The 19,568-nt window shown below is 42.8% G+C and overlaps 2 protein-coding genes and 1 long non-coding RNA gene across 7 annotated transcripts in view; 1 reads left to right on the top strand and 2 right to left on the bottom strand.

The window, feature by feature from the left end:
* Positions 1–1,172, bottom strand: part of WWTR1 (WW domain containing transcription regulator 1) — an 82,974-nt gene extending 81,802 nt beyond the window's left edge. The window contains exon 1 of the mRNA XM_075098738.1: positions 466–1,172. Within this exon, the coding sequence (XP_074954839.1) occupies positions 466–857 (392 nt within the window). The 5' untranslated portion in view covers positions 858–1,172. The remainder of the gene's footprint in view (positions 1–465) is intronic.
* Positions 286–4,905, top strand: LOC142059742 (uncharacterized). 2 transcript variants are annotated; one of them, XR_012661505.1, is made up of 4 exons: positions 1,248–2,063; positions 2,352–2,421; positions 3,149–3,305; positions 3,889–4,905. It is a non-coding gene; the product is annotated as an uncharacterized LOC142059742 (long non-coding RNA). The 2 variants fall into 2 exon arrangements; XR_012661506.1 differs by lacking the exons at positions 1,248–2,063; positions 2,352–2,421 and adding an exon at positions 286–403.
* Positions 4,906–11,615: 6,710 nt separating this feature from the next.
* Positions 11,616–17,341, bottom strand: COMMD2 (COMM domain containing 2). 4 transcript variants are annotated; one of them, XM_075098747.1, is made up of 5 exons: positions 17,239–17,341; positions 15,926–16,006; positions 15,335–15,417; positions 13,825–13,998; positions 11,616–13,306 (listed from the first exon to the last, which is right to left on the bottom strand). In XM_075098747.1, exons 1-5 carry the CDS (start codon positions 17,324–17,326, stop codon positions 13,109–13,111), a joined length of 624 nt encoding a protein of 207 aa, XP_074954848.1. In that variant the 5' UTR covers positions 17,327–17,341; the 3' UTR covers positions 11,616–13,108. The 4 variants fall into 4 exon arrangements, with proteins under 4 accessions (XP_074954848.1, XP_074954850.1, XP_074954849.1 ...); XM_075098749.1 differs by lacking the exon at positions 17,239–17,341 and adding an exon at positions 16,171–16,316 and having other exon boundaries at positions 15,926–16,003; XM_075098748.1 differs by lacking the exon at positions 17,239–17,341 and adding an exon at positions 16,171–16,296.
* Between the last annotated feature and the right edge of the window lie 2,227 nt (positions 17,342–19,568).

Genomic DNA, 19,568 nt, shown 5'->3' with positions numbered 1-19,568 from the left:
CGTGTGGCCAAGCGGAAAAGAAATACAAAACCGACAGTTTACAGGCAGAGCTTCTGCCTCCGGCTCTGGAAGCTGCCCTCCAGCCGGCGCCCGGCGGGTCGCTTCACCTCGCTTGTCTTCACCCTACCCGTCAAGCGGGAAGGAGTTTCCCCACGGGGCTTTCGCATCCACCTCAGACTTGGAAAGCCTCGGCTTCCCCCGCCCCGAGCGCCCCACGCCGCCTCACGGCACTGCCCTCACCTCACAGCGCCCCCCACCGCCTCACGGCGCTGCCCTCCCTCAGGCGACTCCTGCCGCCCTCACCTCACGGCTCTGCCCTACCCCCCCCAGCCTCACGACGTAGTTCACTCCCGGTCGGCGACAACTTGGCCGACAACCCTCCCCCGGTGCGCACCGGACCACGGTAAGCGCCCTCCGGCCCGGGTACCCCGCACCGGCCCCGGGGCCGCGGCCACCCCCACTCACTTGAGGAAGTAGCGCTGTCCCGTGTGCGTGAGCGCCATCTCCCAGCCGGGCGGCAGCGGCAGCTCGTCCGTCACGTCGTAGGAGCGCTGGCGGAGGTGCGCGTGCTGCGGCGCCGCGGCCGAGCCCACGAGCGAGGCGGGCGAGGAGTGGGAGCGGACGTGCTGCGCGGCGGCGGGCCGCGGCGGGGGGCCGCCCGAGTCCGTGCTCGACTGCCGCGAGTGCGAGCCTGAGTCGGGCTCCTTGAAGAAGGACTCGGGCAGGATCTTCTTCCTCCAGGAGCTGGGCTTGGGGTTCATGACGGCGTTGAAAAGCGCTTCCAGCTCCGTGTCCAGGTCCTGCGTGACGTGGATCACCTGCTGCCCCGGCGGCGGGGGCGCGGGAGCGGGGTTCATTTTCCCCGCGTCGGTCCCGACGGCGGGCAGGCAGACGTCGCGGGGGCAGGCGGTCGCCGGGGCCGGCCCCGCTGCAGGCCGCCGCCGAGGACGTGCCCTTCGGAGCCGGGCGGGCGGCTCTGCGGGAGCAGCGCCGCTCTGCCGGGGCGGGCGGGCGGGCGGGGAGTGCCTCTGCGCCCCCGCCGGCGCTGTCGGTCTCCCGGGCGGCCGGCGGAGGGGCGGGCGGGTCAGCCCCCGGGCAGCGCGGCGCCCTCCCCCGGGCCGGGCCGCGCCGGGCAGCGGAGGGGCGAGGGCTGTGCCAGCCCCTCCCGCCCGGCCGTCCCCCCGCCCCGGCGGCCCGGGCCCGGCCCCTGCCCCCGCCCCGCCCGCAGTTATGCAACGGCCGCGGAAAGTTTGGGTGCGCGGAGTCGTCGTGAGACGGGGGCGGCGGAGGGGCCCTGGGGGTGGCGGGGGTCTGTCCCTCAGAGCCCGCCGGGGTCTCTACCCGCGCTGCCCCCGTCCCGCACCAAGTTAGCGGAGGCCGGGGGAAGGCGGCGCCACGGGCCCCGGGCGGGGCGTCCCCGCTCCCTGCCGGCCCGGAGCCCCGCGGCGGGCCCCGGGAGCCCAGCAGCGAGCAGTGCCGCCCCTCGGCGGGGGCAGCCGGCGCGACCCGGCCCGGCCATCGCCCCGGGCCCGCAGCCGGCGCTGCAGCTGCACCCTCCTGTCACGCAACGCAGTTAAAGGCGTTGCTCCGAGTTCGAGGAAACCCGGAGCGTTTCCTCTCCTGATACAACTGAATTTCTGTCTTCCGAATTTTGCTTTGCTTTAAAACCATTATCCGGGAAGTTCGCGGGTGATGCTAATTTCTGGAAGCAAAACGGTGCTTAAATTAGCTCACATACGAGTTTCATAGTGCGATTTAGTGATGCTATGGCAAGGGGGACCACATACTGGCGGGGAAAAAGGACAGAAGCGTTCATGGTGACATGGGGTACAAGTACTTCGTTGTACTTTAGGCACGGTTTAGCCCTTTGCTGACTGCTACAAGTTCAATGCAGAGTTGTATCAAATCTTTCCAACTCACTCTCCATAGGTGGTATTTCAAATACAGCTGCGATACTTTGTGGATCTATCCTGACTGCCTGTTCACAGTCATTTTGTTCTCTACTTAGTCTATGCTAGAAGCCAGAACCACCGTCAAAACACATTCCTGAGGCTTTCTATAAAGTAAATATAATACATAATTTTTTTTTTAATCTTGTCTTTTATATTCCCATTTTTTTGGTGCATTTTAAACAACTTTTGAATGGTGATGTGACCCAGATTTTGCTTAAATTCAGTAACTGCATCTATAAAGAATGATATTGTTCACTTTCCAGCTTCAATGTTGGTTTTTACAATAGGAAGCATACAATGGTTTTATGACTACGCATATCCAGGTATCCCACATTGGCTATACAAATAAGCATCATTTTAGTAATGCGTTTCTTAATTTTATTTCTACGTCTTGGACAGGCTCCAGGCTATGCTGATCGATAGGATACATCCTTGTCAGTAGCCTGAATCTACATTAGAAAAGTCTTAGGCAAGTAATTTTTTCTGAATGTACTTATTTCTTACCCTTACTTATTTCTTAGGAAGCATGAACTCTTCTAAACTTCAATTGGCTTCTCCAGCTTAGAACTTCGACCTGACTCTTGAACAATCTTTGTCCCTTGATCAGTGTTACATTTAATATTGGTAATGTAGATTCTGAGATTCACAGTTTAAGCTTCTACATGAACCCTGGGTTAGGATCAGCTAGCTCTGTGGAACAGATATTGCTTGTGCATTTCCTGACTTCCTTGCTTCAGCAAATATTCCCAGTCATTTGTTTTTCCTTACATTTCCTGTTCATGTTTCCATTGGCTAGGCAGATCTCCTCCTTGGGTTTTTTTGGTTTGGGTTGTTGGGTTTTTTTTGCCACATCTGCCATATCTCTGGTCAGGAAACCAGTACTCCTGAGACTTGTTTATGCTTCCCTTCCCTAAGAATTTTCCATGCTATCTTTTGTACCATTCTTCTACCGCTTCCTTACTGGGTCACTTGCTAGCATTTTTACTAGCTCAGACAGCTGTGCTAATTACAGCACCTGCTCCAGGGTTATGCAGATATTATGTCTTTTTTTTTTTTTCCCCTGCAATTTCCTTGTTAAAAACCACTGGATATTAGATGATTGTGTGTGTGTGCACTTGTGGCTATTGTACAGATAATGATCTGAACATGAGTGATTTTTCATACAGGCTTTACAAGGGCTTTTTTGCTTCCTCCAGGCCTCTGTATCCTTGAGTAAAGACACACCCAGCTACCTACTACATTCCTTTCCATGTGACATGCCTATTCAAGGCAAGGCTCTGATAATCTCATTCATGGTGACATCTCATCTACATTAATTAGACCACTTCAGTAAGACAGTGTGGCATCTCATGGGTAAGTATATGCACGTCTGTTCTAAACTAAACAGCTAGAACTGTCTTCTTCAGCAAGACGATAGTATTTCAGCTGCACTTGTTATAGAGTGATATACTCAGTATAGCTAACTAACAATAGCTACTATTGTACCCCTTGGTGCAGGCTAAAGCATCTTTCTCCACTAATCTGAAAGTGATTAAAACTATGAGAGTGAATTGTATTATTGTTGTTGTTATTCTTTGTTTAGAAAACAGTAACTTCCTTCTTTGGACACAAAAATAGCATATGACCACCAGCTTTTATAGAAAATGATTCAATATGTTCAAGTCCATGGAAGACAATGACGCTTCCATCACAATGGGATTGGATTAAGCGATAAAAGAACCATACCACAAATGTGATATAGAAAGCCTCCTTAATCTTTACTTCTTTCTTCTAATTGCAAGATCATGCATTATGAAAAACAAGACAATAGCATTATTTACTCACAATTTCATGTGCTGTTTAAGTGTTTTTAAATAGTACAGAATTTTTTGTTCAGCTGAAGGATTTATAAAAGCACAGTACTTTGAGTATACCCTATTTGTTGTACCTTTTCTAGCAGCAAATTCAATCTATACTTCAGCAGAAAGCCAACCAAATGGATCAGAAGAAATAAGGGCACTTGCAAATGTACCCTTAGATAATGAGCATCTAATGGCTTAAAGAAACAATACTACATCTTGTCATTTTTAATCTAGATCCATCGCTGCTTTGTATCAAAGCCCTACGTACATTAACATTTTTCTGAGAAAGCCTGCATAGGTGAAGACACATGTGGGATGGCAATTATAAAATAAAACTTTCAAGATTCCCTGGAAAAATCTCATGCTTTCTGGCTAGCTGAGTAACTATTACACAGTGCAGACCAGGAAGACCTCAAACAGTTCCTGCCTTCTGTTTGGGTATGCACTATGCAAAGAGACTTTAAGTGGTCATTAACTACATATACTTGCTTCCATATCCTTCGGTGAAGAAGAGCCATATGTAAAAAGAAAAGAAGGCTTCTGTTCCTCCAAAATGAATAATGGAAAACAAAGAATACAATGGAACAGAAAACATGTCACGTGAAGATTTACTATACAAAGGTATACATGTGCATCAGACACACATTCACACTTTAAAAAACATAGTTTGTCATGCAAATTAATAGGGGTTTTGTGCACTTCTGGCAATTGGGTATTGTTTAATAGACTTTTTTGTATATTATGCTCTTGCTAATTTTTCTATATTAATCTAATCTTCAAAAGTCTACTTCTGGAAAGATATACTTCAGTAAATGTATTGTGTTTTTTAACAAAGGGGTCAATGCTTAAGATTCCATTTTTCATCTGCTTGCATTTCACAGCTGTTTGTTCCTCAGGTAGCTAACCGCTTTTAGACTTTGGTTGGCACCTCAGATTGCACACAAAGAATATCCTGTGTAGCCAACTGTGATGTGGTTTATTTAATACAAGGACCTGGTGTATATTTCAACTTTCACTGAAATAGCTATGTCAGCATACCTCCCCAGCCAACATCTCCAAGCCAGCAAAACCTCTAATGTGGACACAGTCTGCTAGCAAAAAAAAAAAAAGAACTCCTGTCAGCTTAGTTCACATTGTTTTAGAAGTTGATGTAATTTTACTGGCAAGAAAGCTATGTGAACATCATTGGTAGATGACTGCTCAGATGTTCATTTCAGAAACAGCATTGCTAACCAAAAAAATTGCACCAATGTTTGTGTCTCAGAGGTTATCCTCCTTATGGCAAAGCCAGTGGAACGGGACATACCCACACTGCTCATCCACATCAACACAAAGTCGGATTACACTTACATAGTTTGCAACAGTGATTTGGGAAAAGTAGTGTCTAGTAGTGTCTAGCTGTAGTATCTGGTTTGCAAACAGCTGAAGCCATGTCAGAAGTGACTGCACTACAGCTGCTTGTTTCAACTTCTTTCCTGAGGTTAGCATGCCCCCTCCCAGGAAGCAAGTGGAACAAAATACATAGGCACACCACAATCAGTTTGCCTCAGGCAGCTTAAGCTGCTGATGAAAATGAGGTTTCCTAATATAGCTGATGTTGCACATAAATTAATTAGGAAACAAATTAATATTTGTGCTGGTAGTGTTTAAAGGACAGGAAAACAGCTAGTCTGTGAGGCTTTCAGTTACTCGAGACAGATTTGGAAGATGATTTTTGGCCAAGTTCTGCGGGATGAATAAGTCCTAAAATAGTCATATAAAATAAACTGGGACCTGATCTGCTCTGGTGCTTCAGAATAAAAGCGCAGAACTGCAAAAAGAGGAAAAGAAGTTTCTTAATACAGTAGGATCTTATTGGCAAGAGTTGTTCTGGAATAGTTATGTCAGTCTGGCTCCCTGCATGAACACTGCTGACTACCAGAATAATTACCCATCTAACAAGACTGAAATACACAGGATAAAAATATTCTGGAATACCTCTGCAAACTTTAGCAGTAGGGTAGCATAGAACAGTGCTGAGATTCATATCAGCATGAAGAGTACTTTTTCTAGCATAACTAATTTAACTGGCAGAAAGGTAGAGTTAGGTACCATTTTCTTTTTTGTTAATAAAAACTGCATGTACACGGAGAGGGTTTTCTTATGTAGATTTTGCCAGGAAACAAAAGTAATAGTTTAATTACAGTCAGATTTGATATTTTGGGAGAGTCTTCCAGTTTGAATTTCCTGTGTCCAATACAGAGGGTGTATGATTTGCTCACACTCAGCAGGGCAGTTTGAAACAGAGCCTAATTATTCTGACATCCTGCTACTGTTGTTAGTGTAAAACATGCCAATTATCACCTAATAAGTGTATGTATATATAAAAATAAACAAAAAGGCAGTGTCATATATTTCTTAACACATCTTGAACGCATGCTGTTGGTTGTACTTGTTGCTTAGCGCTGTATATTTCACGTTTTCCCCTCTCTACAGAAGACCAGGTCTACATGACTTGTTCTGCAGATTTCTGAATTGCAAGATCCTCTATTTCTCCTAGAGAGTCAAAGTAACATTCATGATCAGTATTCCCTGTTTTCATCATCTGTTTTCTTTTTGCCTAGAGAGTCATCCTTGATACTAACTTTTAACCTTTGTGGGAGAATGAGCAGGGATAAAAGGCAAATTTTTGTTCTAGAAGTGTTAAAGTTGACCAGTCTAACCCCAATAATTTAAGAAGTGGTCCTGCCATTGAGCACATAGGTGGCAGCAAAACCAGCTAGCCAAGTAAAAGAAGTGCTTCTCTGCCATGTCCCTTTTTGTTTAGCTGGACAGGGAAAACCCGTGGAGTGTGTGCTCATACGCAGACCAGTGAGAGCCTTTACTGTTTAGGTGGACAGAAAGAGGCAAACATCTCCATCCATTAGCTGAGAAACCACAAAGTGAAGATGTAGTCTGACAGAGATGAAACTGCACATTTTTTTTCTAATGTCGATACCTGGGAAGAGTGGAAAGCTTTCCTTCTTCTTTTGATTTTACAATTTTCATGAGGAAGATCTGAAATAGTGGACTTTGTGCAGCAAGGTATTAAAATACTGAAAGGTGTGATTATAGAACTTACTCAAAAAGGATGAAAAAGAAAACTTTGTATGGTAAAAACAACCTACCCAAAAGTACTCAAAATGCACGCATCCTTTTCAGGATGTTTGTTGACTGATTTATAAAAGGTATGTATCTTGCTTTCTTGTGAATTCTTGATTGCATCTACTATGAGACTGTATGCTAGACTTCTTCGTGATACGGGATTTCACAACACATCCCTAAATTAGCCATGGTTAGGAGGAAATACCCTCAATATTCAGATCACATGAAGAAGCAAAGATCACTGAAGAAAATATTTTTTTTTAAGTGCCACAACCTCTAATAATTACAAAATCAAGACAAATGACGAAGTCTCACCTTTTTTATGCGACAAAGTTTCTCAAAAGACCCCAAGTTAGCTTTAGTGGGGCTTGAACTCAAAGCACTGCGTGTCTTATCTTAGATATATTTGGCACAGTTCCAGTCACTTTAACCCCTCAGACTGCTTGCAGCCACCTGCTACCTGGATGCTGCTGTCCAAGAGGGCTCAGTTGGCAGCAAGGAACATCTGAACACTGCAAGGTCTGGGTTCATGCAAAGTTAGCCAACTTAAGGAGACCCGCTTCATCAACACTGCAGGCTGAGATGGCTGCCGGAGGTTCAGCACTTTCCACTTCAGACTGTCCATCAGCAAAATGCAAAACTGCAGTCCCCGGCAGGAACTGAGAAGTATTTGGGAAACTTGTGAATTGTTAGATCCGGAAATTAGAAGTTACATTTGGATGTAGAAAAGCACAAACAATGGTGATTTAAAAGGCCACCCATGTCAAATCATTAGCCAATTGCTGAAATTCAGAACAAAAATGTTTATAACGGGTTTTTTCTCCATAATAGTGCAAGTACCAGCTGCGGGATTTCTCTAAAATTAGGGCTTACATAGGGCTTCTGCTAAAGACAAACCTAACAGGACAGAAATTTTTCCATTATCTTATGGTAGATCTATAAATACAGAATGCTTAGAAGGCCTGGTAGAGAAGCTTCCTGACTTCTGCAGTTCTGATATTTTAAGTATCTGTTAGGAACACTAGGAATACGACTGTGAACGTTCACACACACAAGCACGCTATGGAGTAAGATAGATTCCATGAAGTGAAGTTCAGTTTTAATCTGTGTACTCAAGTTTTCCTTTTGCCAAAAAATAACACTCTGACAGAGCAAGAGATAGGGAAAGGAAAAGAATAACATCAGTAGAAGGTTGTTAGATATTTAATGATGGGGAAAAAATGTCTTTTTGCAGCATATTTGTTCACTGTGGCTTGTATCTTAGCCTGAATATTATCTACAGTTTGGGACAATCAGGATGCCACTATTTAGAGTGGGGTTGCTCTTAGAAACTTCATTAATTTGATAGATAGACTGAAGGATTGCTTGTTCTTAGGTATTTAGAATAAATTTTCATGAAGAGTCTAGAATAAGCAAGTCACAAAGCTGATGATCATGGTAATTCCTAAAATGTATTCTAGAATTCTCTTACACAATCACAGTAAAAACTGCACTTTTATGCCCGTAAAAGCAGTCTGCTCACTACTCCGTCTTCAGTAGAACTTCTGGTCATGTTTAAAACCCGCCACATGTCAAATAAATCAAAACCCAGAACCCAAAGTGAAAGAATAGTGTTTTCTATTGATACAAATAATCTGATGGGTGAGCGAAACTTCAGATTTCAATATACAACTGCATTAATCAGACTGCCACAATCTATACTTATCTTGAAAACAAAATCAGAAAGGGTATTTAAAAAAATAGATTGTGCTGTAATATACCTGACCCTGATCACAAAGCCGAGCATAGAGTGACAGGAGACTTCCTTCCCTGTATTTAGATAAGAAAGAAACGGTAGAGCTTTACTCATGGAATTTTGCCAGGTTATTCCTAATCTTAGACTTCCTTTCCTACACACCATCCATTGTTAATATTACAGTCACAGTAATTCTCAACAGGCATTCTTATAAAAACTGGAACTGAAACAAAATCACCATTCATACCTTTGAGTCTATATGTGGACATGTTCCATGAACAGCACTAAATTTAAAACAGGTCTAATACCTTTAACGTTAAATTCAAAATATAATGTTAAGACAAAATCTTAGTTCAGTGGGTTTTGTGTTAAATGAGAATTGTAGGCCTAATCCAAGTTTCAGATACTGATTGTATTTATATATGTATATATATAAACTAACTCCATAGCTGTTTAAATGAAAACATGTTTCCCCATATAATTCAAGGAACAACTAATTAGCCCGTTAAAGGGTGAAAAAGTATTTAGTGTAGTACATTAAAAGCTTGCAAGGAAGTGTGGCAGGGACAAGCAAAACTACAAGAAAATAAAGCTTGTAGGAGAGTCTAAATATGTTTCAGAGATGGGGAATTGATTAAAACTTGGATCAGAAACTTAGCAGATTTTACAAAATGGACAAAGTGATCATATAGAGTTCATTCAAAAGTAAAAAAAAAAACCAAACAGGAGGAAGAAAAGCATGGCTGCTTGAGTTTACTCAATGCTTAGAAGAATATAAACATTTTACAACACCAAACAAATTACGTCATCCCGCGTTTTAAGAATTGGGTTACGTTCATTGCTAAGCGACTTAGCAAATTAATTAGCAGATTCAAGAAAATGTTTTAGTGGTTGAAAACTGGAAGTTTTATTGTTTTCAGTTTAAAATTGATCACGACTTCGGAAAATATAAGGTGAAATACATTCCAAGCTAAGACCTGGGGCTCTGAACAATTCTTATTGGAAGACAAACACTGAAAATGTATAGCGAAACATCTCCTTTTTAGATTATAAAAAACAAACCTTCTGCCCTCTGCTGTTTAGACCAGGAAAAAAGAAACTGGGATACAAATCTGTTGAGAAGTGTATAGCTAAGGGCTGCGCCTAACTCTGCTTTTAAGAAAATAATCTAGTTTATACTTAAACTAGTTGGATTTTTAGTTGTTCTATGCACTTGGACTCTGCACTGGCATAAGGTTTGCCTGAATTTAGTGGTCTATCAAAAAGGTTCCAGGGAGCCATTCACAAGTTGCTTGCTTCCTAAAACCAAAAGCTACTTGCCATACACAGGAAGGGCAGTTCCGCAAAAGTTAAATTCACAGTAAACCAAAACATACAAAAGTTCTACACTGAGGGTAACAGATTATGTTCCATACTTAATATATTGATTTCTAAAGATGAAATAGTAATACACTCACAACTTCCTCACGGATTATTCAGAACTTAATTGGTGTTTGTAAATTGCTTCATGATTAAAATGCTGTGCTGCCTACAAATCTGTTCCTTGACTTTTTAAGGGGTAAGTTGAAAGTCACTTTTTTTGTTATAAAATCAACAATCAGTTCTTCTAGATTTGAAGGAAAAAAACAGTAGAGAAATGGCCTCAAATTAAACTTTGCTTTTAGTGGCTAGATACCAGAGCAAATTTTAAAAAGCCTATTAAAAATTAAATGGGTTAGAAGTAGCAGTATTACCTTTTTCTTTTCAATAGCTTGTGAATAATGCTTTGTACTCTCCGTGTCTTGTTCAAGGGTATAAAGTGATGCAAAGTCATGAGAGGAAACAAGTTACATAGCTTTACATGTCCGCTTTGATTTTGGATAGATTTTATGTTACAACAGAAAAATCCAGATCCATGAGTGAATTCTTATTTTACCACTATCTGTGGGTTACTGAAGTAGACACTTTTTCACACTCCATCTTCATCTGCCCTACAACACAGCAATACTGTTATTCCCACATTGGTAACTCAAATCAGTATGATTACATCAGCAGCAGTAATCGTCATTTGATGTGCATTTGCACTAATCATGTTTTAGATATAACTCTGCTCTGTCTGCACATCAGTACTTGTGCTGTGGCAGCTGCAAAGCCCTTGGTAGCTGCCCTGTGCGCTATGAAGACAGAGAAAGGGGGAAGTTGCAGAGCTGTAGAAAGACCCATTCCAACCTTGCATAAAGGCAAATGTACCTTTCTAATAATTAAGCTAAAATCCCTAGCTGCTGAGAAGCTGCTTTTCCAGGCTCAGTACTTATCCCGAGAACTAACTGAAAGGTACAATGCAAAAGCAACATGCTTGGTGTAAAGGATCTTCCTCCTTACTCTTCTTGAGTCTGTTTATGGATCTCTGCCAGAGTTTGAGTTTCCCTGAATTTCACCCAGCTTCCAGGTTTAACCTTGACCATCCTCAATTCATGCAGTTTTTTGTTAGAGGAAACAAGACCATCCAGTGTCACATTTTTTCTTCTAGACTATTGTAATAAGCTTTGAAAAAGGGAATACGCAGCTTTCTAATGACATTCTGTATTCACAAAAGCTACTTTGAACTGTCCATTTACTCATGATCACTGAGGGAAGCCCACCCCTTCTCTTTAGGACATGCTTCAGGACATGATGCACATGTCAACTGCCACCATTTACCGTGATGCCAACTAGTTCTACGGCAGCTGATTTTCTTTTCTTGAAACGTTTAAGAGTCAGAAAGGTAAATGTGTTCAGATTCATAGGGCAGTAGTGGGATGAGACACAAAAAGCTTCTAAGACATGTATCTAAAACTTCTATCTTGCTGCCCAGGGTCCTAGACTATGGCTCTAGTGAGATGGAACACAGAGAAAACACTGGCCTACATATAGGCTGTTCTTGTATTTCACTTGAAAGTGTAGGCCAGCTACATAACCAAAAAAATACTAATCAGAAATCCCAAGTAGTAACATTTGATCACATTTAATTACCACATACTACATGTGAAGAAAATTCTATGATTCTATGAAAAAAGTCACCACAGATGGATGGTAAATGAAACACATTGCTGATTCATATACGGGAGAGGAAAGGAAGTTTGTTCGCACCATCGCCACACTATATAAAGCAATTAGAGAATAAGCAACTCCGTATTCTAGAAAACTGACTTTAAGTGGTAACGTTACTGATTAAAGCACTTCTGCCATGCAGGTTTCATTTGAAATAGTACCTCTCAAAGGTTTTTTTAAAAAAAAATAAAAAAAATAAGAAAACCATGCATTTCTGAATGCAGGAAGCCAATTAATACAGAAATTTATGGTGTTGCTATGACAGTAAATATACAGTTATTGCTAGAATCTGTATGTAAAGGTTCTCTTCCATAATTGTCCTCTCCAATATACTTCAAGGACTTTATGATGCCCCCTCACTAGTGACAGTTAAAACATTAATGGGTCAAACTAACCTTAGTCACAAAAGCTACAAAATATTGCATTACAATACAACTGAAACGTGACTTTTGACATAACCTTTGTTATGCATTTTTCTTAAAAATGGAAAAGCATAATTTATGTTGCAATACTTAGCTTGTCTTTCCTTTATCAGAACACCATCCAAATAGGGGAACAAAAATTGGGGTTTTTTCATCCCAGCACGATCACACCACAGTCATCATAACAGGAAGATCAGATTTAGCAGAAGTTAACACTACTTAATCTGCCTCCTGGACCATAGTTTTACTTTTGTAATTTTTCAAATCACCTTTACATATAGAAATACCCAGTATGCTAACTCATGTTTAGGCCACTGGGTTTTCTATGGTAACTGCTACCTGCAGAAACCATGAGACTGCCCAGTAGGGGTAACTTTGTTAAAATGGAAGCTTTAGCTTGATTATACTTTTATTGTACAGGAGGGGTAGAAAAGCAGTGTAACACCCAGCCTCCGAGCTGACTGAATCCTCTGGAGGAAGAGGGCAGCAGTCCCACATGTACTCTTACACATGCATGAGCCTAGAAGGAAGAAACATTCCTGTAAAGCATCATTCCCACCAGTATAAGTTGTGAGGTTTTTTTCAATTGCAAAACCAAGGGGAAAATAAACTACTTGATAAATGTAAAAATAAACATGCAGCTTCATATAATATTGAGACAGCTCTACTTTATGTAGGAAAGCTCTTCAAGTAGAACTATACTAATTTAGAGCTGAAGAAATTCTCAGCATAGCATGCTGAATTCTACATTTGCAAGTAAAGCAAAAAAAATTACCTATCTCATATCAAGCAGGTGTGTAAAGTTAGCACCTATAGACATTCAGCCTATAATTACTGGCTCAAGATCCTGGCACAGGAAAGCATTTCATCTGATCCAGATGTTTATTTCTCCTCAAAATGTATTTGTGAACATTGTTTTTAGTTGTTTCACAAGCTGCTTAGTATGAAAACAGCCACGCATCAATACTATTTCATGTTGCGCACTATTCTCCTGCAATGGTTTGTTTTCATTTCCCCCAACGCTTGCTCCAGTTGCTGAATGAGGTGGAGGAGGGTAGAAGGGTCGGTTTGCAACACTTGGGCAATCTGATCTTCATCCTGATTAAGATGTAGCTTTAGAGTCACAGCAGGCTTAATCTGTTGCCTCAAACTTCTGCTTGCAAGCTGCACGAGGGAGTTTAGATGAAACGGGAATAGAGAAACAAACAAGAAAAGGATGATCATCAACGCTCACATTTACAATTTACAACAGGTTTGCAGGACCTACTTGGAGGACTGTTTAAAAATCCTTTTTATCCACATTAAAGATATACACAATCTATTATTTCATTTTATCATTAGGCAATACTAATCCACTTTAAGCAATGCTTTCACAGTATTTCTGAAAATTAGGTGATAATTAAGACCAAATATATTTAGTATATACTAATATTTTTAAAACACCAATGGAGCTATGAATTCAATTTTCATAAAGCAGCAATTACTTTGCATCATTAAATATCCTGTTCATCTCATAACCAGCTACCTTTGGTGCAGTAACAAAATTATGTCAGTTTTAAATACATGAAAAACTGCTGCCTCAGTTACTTGGAAATAATATAAATTAATTGTTTTGTGGTTGTTTATGATGTTAAAAAAATGTAAAGTAAAATACAGAACATTGAAAACATAATAGAAGGTACCTGCACATCCAGTCTCCATTCGAGACTGTGATAGCTGGGAAGCTTTGGTGCCAGCTCACTGAGAATGCTTCTGATCTCTTTCCTGTTATCGAGGTACAATTGGAGCAATAATTTGTTCAATTCATCTGAGAATCCCAGAACATGAATGGAATCTTGGAAGTCTATCTCAGAAATCTAGAAATAACAATTTAAGCTTTAATACAGAACTGTTGTAATAATCATTATTTGTTGAGAATCAGGTAAAACTGTAAGTACATATTACATAGGGCACGGTACAGTTATTTTCCTGCAGGAATGTGTCAGAGCAATTCTACAGATAGGACAAAACAAATCATCCAGGTTTTAAGTGATTTACATGTGTTGATGTATTACTGGTGATTTGCATGAGCTTCAGGAACAGTTTTAGATCAGTTTTTTAAAAAATAAAAACATTCAACATCCTCACATTAAGCCTTCGAATCAGAGAACAAAACGCAACCCAAAGAAAGCATCTGAGCTGTCATGAGGAAGTACGTATTTTGATCATCAATTTATCAACAGTATCTTAACATAATATTGATACTCAAATTATAAATATTCTGAAATTATCTGAGTGCCTGCACATGTAAGCAGGCACCAGGTACAACTTTAAGGCTCACGTTACAGTAACTCAGAGTAGTCCCAAGAAAGTGATTCCCACAGGTTCATGCCTTTGTGCTGACCTGGAGAAGCTTGGTTCATCCTCATGGAAACAGTTATTTATTAAACTGAAAATGTCATACCTTTACAACACATTCCTACCATAAACACCTTCTGTGTTCAACTATTCTACCATAATACACTGTAATTTACCTGTCAGTCAAGTCACCTTACTTCAAGGGAAGATTCTGCAATGTTTCAATCCCTTCCCCACCAGCTCTTCAGAGCAAAACCTGCCTGAGTTCAATTTGGAATTACTTGTCTCTGTATCCCTTCTCCATGTCTTCATTGTTCAAATACTCTACTGTGTCAGTAGTAAATAGTCTTTCCAATGGAAACAGTAATTATCCAACCATTATTCTTTTAATATCTTCTTACACCCACCCAAACTTCTCAGGTCAGGAGCTGAAAAAGCTCTCAAACCTACCATATCAGACAAACATAAGGAATACTTAACAGGGGGTTAGTACAGCACACGTCCCACACAGTAGCTCAACAACAACAACAACAAAATCTTCACTGAAGTTTTGTTATTTAGACAGAGCTTAATCCTGAAGTATACTTCTCTATGGACTAATTTACCACATGTTCTTGCTATACGCTATTAAAATATTGCAAATTTTAGCTTCAGGCACTGAATTCCAGAGTCATCCACGAAGACACAATGTTTCAATAAGAGAACAGCAGAAGAGACACTTTTTAATTAAAAGAATACATGTCATCAGAATTTTGAACTCTCTTTTCTTCATTCAGCAGTATTTTCAGAGCTGTAAGTGTTTAAAAGACATCACTTGAGTGCATCCCTGGATTCATTTCACAAAGGTATCCTTACCATAAGCTTGGAGCTTTCAGTAAGAAGGTAGGTCAATCCTTCTACCACATGCTGAACAGTGTCCGCACCAATGTTAAGTTTTCCTTTAAAGAAAGCACAAAGTACCTTTTACTTCCTTATTAAACTGCCACAGCAACAATACACAAAACTGCAAATTCATCCAAAGCTAACTTGCAAAATATGTATAGAAAAGGAAGAATAGAGGGTTCAAATAATAACGTAGGGGCATCAAACAGCAAGTTAGACACACCCCCCGCGCACCCAAAGCAAACAAACAAAACAAAAAACCCCAAACCTATTTCTTATAGCATGATACAGAGAAAACTACAGGCTCCCGCACTGACGCGTGGACAGAGCGCTACGCGAACGCGCAGCTTGCGGATCTTGCCCCGGAAGGCAGGCCCCGCAGGCAGGGCGCACAGCCCGCCGCCGCCCCCCCGGGCACGGCAGCGCCCCGCTACCAGCCTGGCTCCCCGCCGCTCCGTGCCCTCAGCCCGCTCCCCCGGCAGCCCCGCGCCGCAGGACCCGCCGCCCCCCACGGGCGACAGGGACCGCCGCCGCGGGAGCCCCCGCCCGACCCCCGGCTCTTACTGGCGGCCACCTCGCAGGCCCGCGGCGCCGCGCCCCGCCGCAGCAGCTCCACCGCCAGCCGCCCCAGCTCGCCGACGGCTGCTGAAACGAGAGGAGGCGACTCGGCTGCAGGCGCCGGGCAACCGCGCCCGCCCGCCCAGCGCTCCGCCGCCCCGGCCCGCCCCGCCGCGGCCCCCCGCCCGCCGGGCTGCTCCCCCCGCCGCCGCCAGGACGGGCCCGGCGCAGGGCCGCGGGCGCTGCCGGACCTGCGTCGCCCAGCCCCGGCAGGCAGCCCAGGTGCGCCTTCTGCTCCTCCGACAGCACCAGCAGCATCCCGCCCCGCCACCCGGCCCCGCTCCGTCCCCCGGAGCCAGCCCGCCCGCCCAGGAAGGGGCGGTCCCCGCCCGGCGGGGCGGGGCGCGGCGCCTGCGCGGGGCCCGGCGGGAGGCGGCTGCCGGCGGCGCTGGCAGGCCGGGAGGGGAGCAGCACCGAGCCAGCCGACCCCGGCTCTGCTGCAGCCCCCGGCCGGCTCGGCGGCGGCCCCTCCGCTGCCGGCAGAGGGCCTTCGCAGCAGCCGCTGTGCAGCGTGCTGTGCCCGGGCCTGGGCTGAAAGGGCAGCCCCGGCTAGGCGCGGCTCTGGCGCTCGGCGGTGCGAGAAACCCGTGTTCTAAGGGAAACGAATACAGAACTAGTCTGGGAGACTGCGGGAGAGACGGTCCCTGCCCGCTGTGCACCCCAGTAGCCAGGATAACCTGGTGTCCCCCCCAAAGTATTTGTTAATGCAGTGAAATCATTCTTGTTTCACAGGCCTGTGCTAAAACGATGGAATTGATTATAATTTTATGTGCCCTTTGCTTCCTAATAATGCTGTTATTCTACCTTAAATATGCAATTCAAACCCACTTCGCACGTATGGCCTGCCCATATTTTAACACTGAGATCGTGCGGAGGGGTGCTGTGCTTTATTGCCCAAACTGAAAGGAAAAAGATGACCCTCTGGTGACACCGCCATGTCCTACGGGTGGTACACAGGTGCATTTGTGGGCTGAAATGACATAGAGCTGGCATTGCTATTCCCATGTGCCTAAAATGACTTTCTAAAAACATGTATCCCTACCATCTTAAATAAAGCTAAAAAAAGCAAACAGAAAAAACCAACAAGGTTCTAAATTACTAAAACAATGCATAACCTGCTCATAAATCTTTATTTCCTCTTTTAGGAGAGAGTTCATTTTGTTAAACAGAAAGGCTCGCCAACTTTTGAAGGGTTTGTTTTAGAACAGAATAGCGTTTGGAAAATGTGAGTGGAAAAATATTTTATTGCAGTTTATTACCAGACTGAAGCACTGGATTTTCCTGAGATAACGCTGTGTTTTTCCACAAGACAGGCAGGCAAGAACTCTTTCCAGCTATTCCACACATCTAGGTGAAGTGTTATGCCTGTCAACAGATATATTCCAGTATATAAATTACCATAATTATAACTACAGGAAATTTTTGCAATTTTATGGCTGGGAAAAAGGTACAGTACAAGTTCCTGCAAGGCTAGTGGGGTGGGGGTTCTCACTCGCCAGGACAGTAGCCTCAACACTGTGAGTTTCTTGTGAGAGGCTAATAATCTAGTTTTGGTAAGTTTGTCCATTATTTCCATTCCCCCTCCACCCCACCCTGTTTTAAACATTCACCCATCCTGTTATGTGCTCTGGGTAATGATGGTCAACAGATCTCAGGACCACGACCTTCTACTACAAAAAGGTATGAAAATATATTATGGATTCATTCCCATCTTTTTCTTACTTAGTTCCAGTGCTTTCCAGGAGTATGTCCAATATTACAAGCACAGGTGTCAGAGACTGAGACATTAAATGTAATACTTAAGCACTTGTTTTTGGGATCTTCTAGAGGATAGCTTTGCATTACTTCTTAAAATCATAAAGGAGAAAGTAGAGGTAACAATTGTGAATCAGCGTGGAGGCAACGTAATTTCTTAGCCATCTCATAAATTAAAACAACTTTTGGTGCTATATTAGGATTACAGACTTTTGTTTCTAGTCTTTGGATTTCAAGCATGACCTTCCAGCAGATGTTCACACCGGAAGTAGCGAAGTTCCTAATCAACTCGTCCAAATAATTTTATTTGCAAAGTCCTTCTACGTATCTCACCTGTGCATTCCACAGACAGTCCTGCCGTATTTTTTCCAAGCTACAAAGTATTTTTTCGTATTCTCTACTTGGTATGTCTACCTGAACTTGGGAAAGTATTACTCATAGACGTATAGAATGGTTTGGGTTGGAAGGGACGTTAACACCTAGTTGCAAACCCTGCCACGGGCAGGGACACCTTCCACTAGACCAGGCTGCTCAAAGCCCCATCCAACATGGCCCTGAACACATCCAGGGATGAAGCATCCACAACTACTCTAGGCAACCTGTTCCGGCGCCTTACCACCCTCACAGGGAAGAATTTCCTCCTAGTAGTTAACCTACATCTACCCTCTACTCCACTCCAGACAGCCTATTCACTGGTACTGCTAAACAATAATTAAAGAGTCTTTATTTTGGATTAAACCAGTTTCTGATTGATATAACCAGAAGCTGACTCAAAGAGAGAAAAAAAAAATAAAAACAAAACCCAAAACAAACCCAAACTAACAACAAAAAAAACCCAGTTCAGATACTAACTGTCCTCTCGGTTGCTGATTCCTCACCCAAATCTTCCAGATTTCAGTCATTCATTTTAATTCCTTCTGTCCTTTGTCAGTTTTAACCCCTGCTGAGGACCTCTGTCTGCTCAGCTGAGGATTCGATTTACCTTAGCAATTTTCAGTGTCCTGCCAATAGTTCCTCTCTTTTTCCAGCACTGGCACATAAAAGATTATATTCTGCCATCATAACACTTTTCATCTGAGGAGCACAAAAGATCTTAAAATATTGTAACTCTGAAGTAAGAAAAAATATGATCCCCAGTTATGGATGGGAATACCAAAGCAAGGAGAAACTTAACGTATACTGCAGAATAAATTAGTGAATATTATCCTCCATGCTACTCCAGTTAGACCATTTCTAGGACTAAAATAGAAAGTTTAAGAGTGCAGACAGGCCTGGGTGGCTCAGCTGCAGTTAAGTATAATATGGACAGCAGTACTCTCACTGCATTGGAAATTCTGATTTCAAGACATCCTCTCCTATTTTCCAAACTGCACTTAACCCCTGCCATAGAATCTATTACAATTTGCAAAAGAGAAACATTGTGTAATGTAACTCCATTCTTAGTAAGAATAAAATGTATTCTTAGCACCTTTGTTAACATGGTCTGTTTTGCTTGTGATTACTGTTCCTTGCAGTTATTGATGCATCATGTTTTACTGTCCATTTAGTTTGTGATTTCTGCTCTGAAGGATACTTTATGCTGACAGATCATCTTTGAGTTACAGTAAGACTCATGAATTTTTGTATTTTGATAGAAAACCAGGGAATTGTGTTTTGAAAGCATATAATAAATCACACATTTTCCTGCTGTCGCCAGTTCAGTGGCAAGTAAAGTTAGATGTTCCGGGAGAAGATACTCCCTTTAAAGCTACCATAAATAAAACAGAGGTTCATAGAATATACTTGCTAGGAATTCTGCTCAGAAAGGTTTCAACTTTGCCTCTCATTTTGCAGC

This window comes from Phalacrocorax aristotelis, chromosome 7 (genome assembly GCF_949628215.1).
Source record: "Phalacrocorax aristotelis chromosome 7, bGulAri2.1, whole genome shotgun sequence".
Lineage (NCBI taxonomy): Eukaryota > Metazoa > Chordata > Aves > Suliformes > Phalacrocoracidae > Phalacrocorax > Phalacrocorax aristotelis.
Note: the sequence above shows the minus strand (reverse complement) of the source record. Positions and strands in the feature narration are given on the sequence as shown.

Coding starts and splice junctions, on each gene's coding strand:
- COMMD2 (XM_075098747.1), bottom strand. CDS start 17,326: ATGTGTGGAATAGCTGGAAAGAGTTCTTGCCTGCCTGTCTTGTGGAAA. Junction 16,007..17,238: donor AAATCCAGTGCTTCAGTCTG/GTAATAAACTGC, acceptor CTCTCGTTTCAG/CAGCCGTCGGCGAGCTGGGG. Junction 15,418..15,925: donor GGCCTGCGAGGTGGCCGCCA/GTAAGAGCCGGG, acceptor CTTTCTTTAAAG/GAAAACTTAACATTGGTGCG.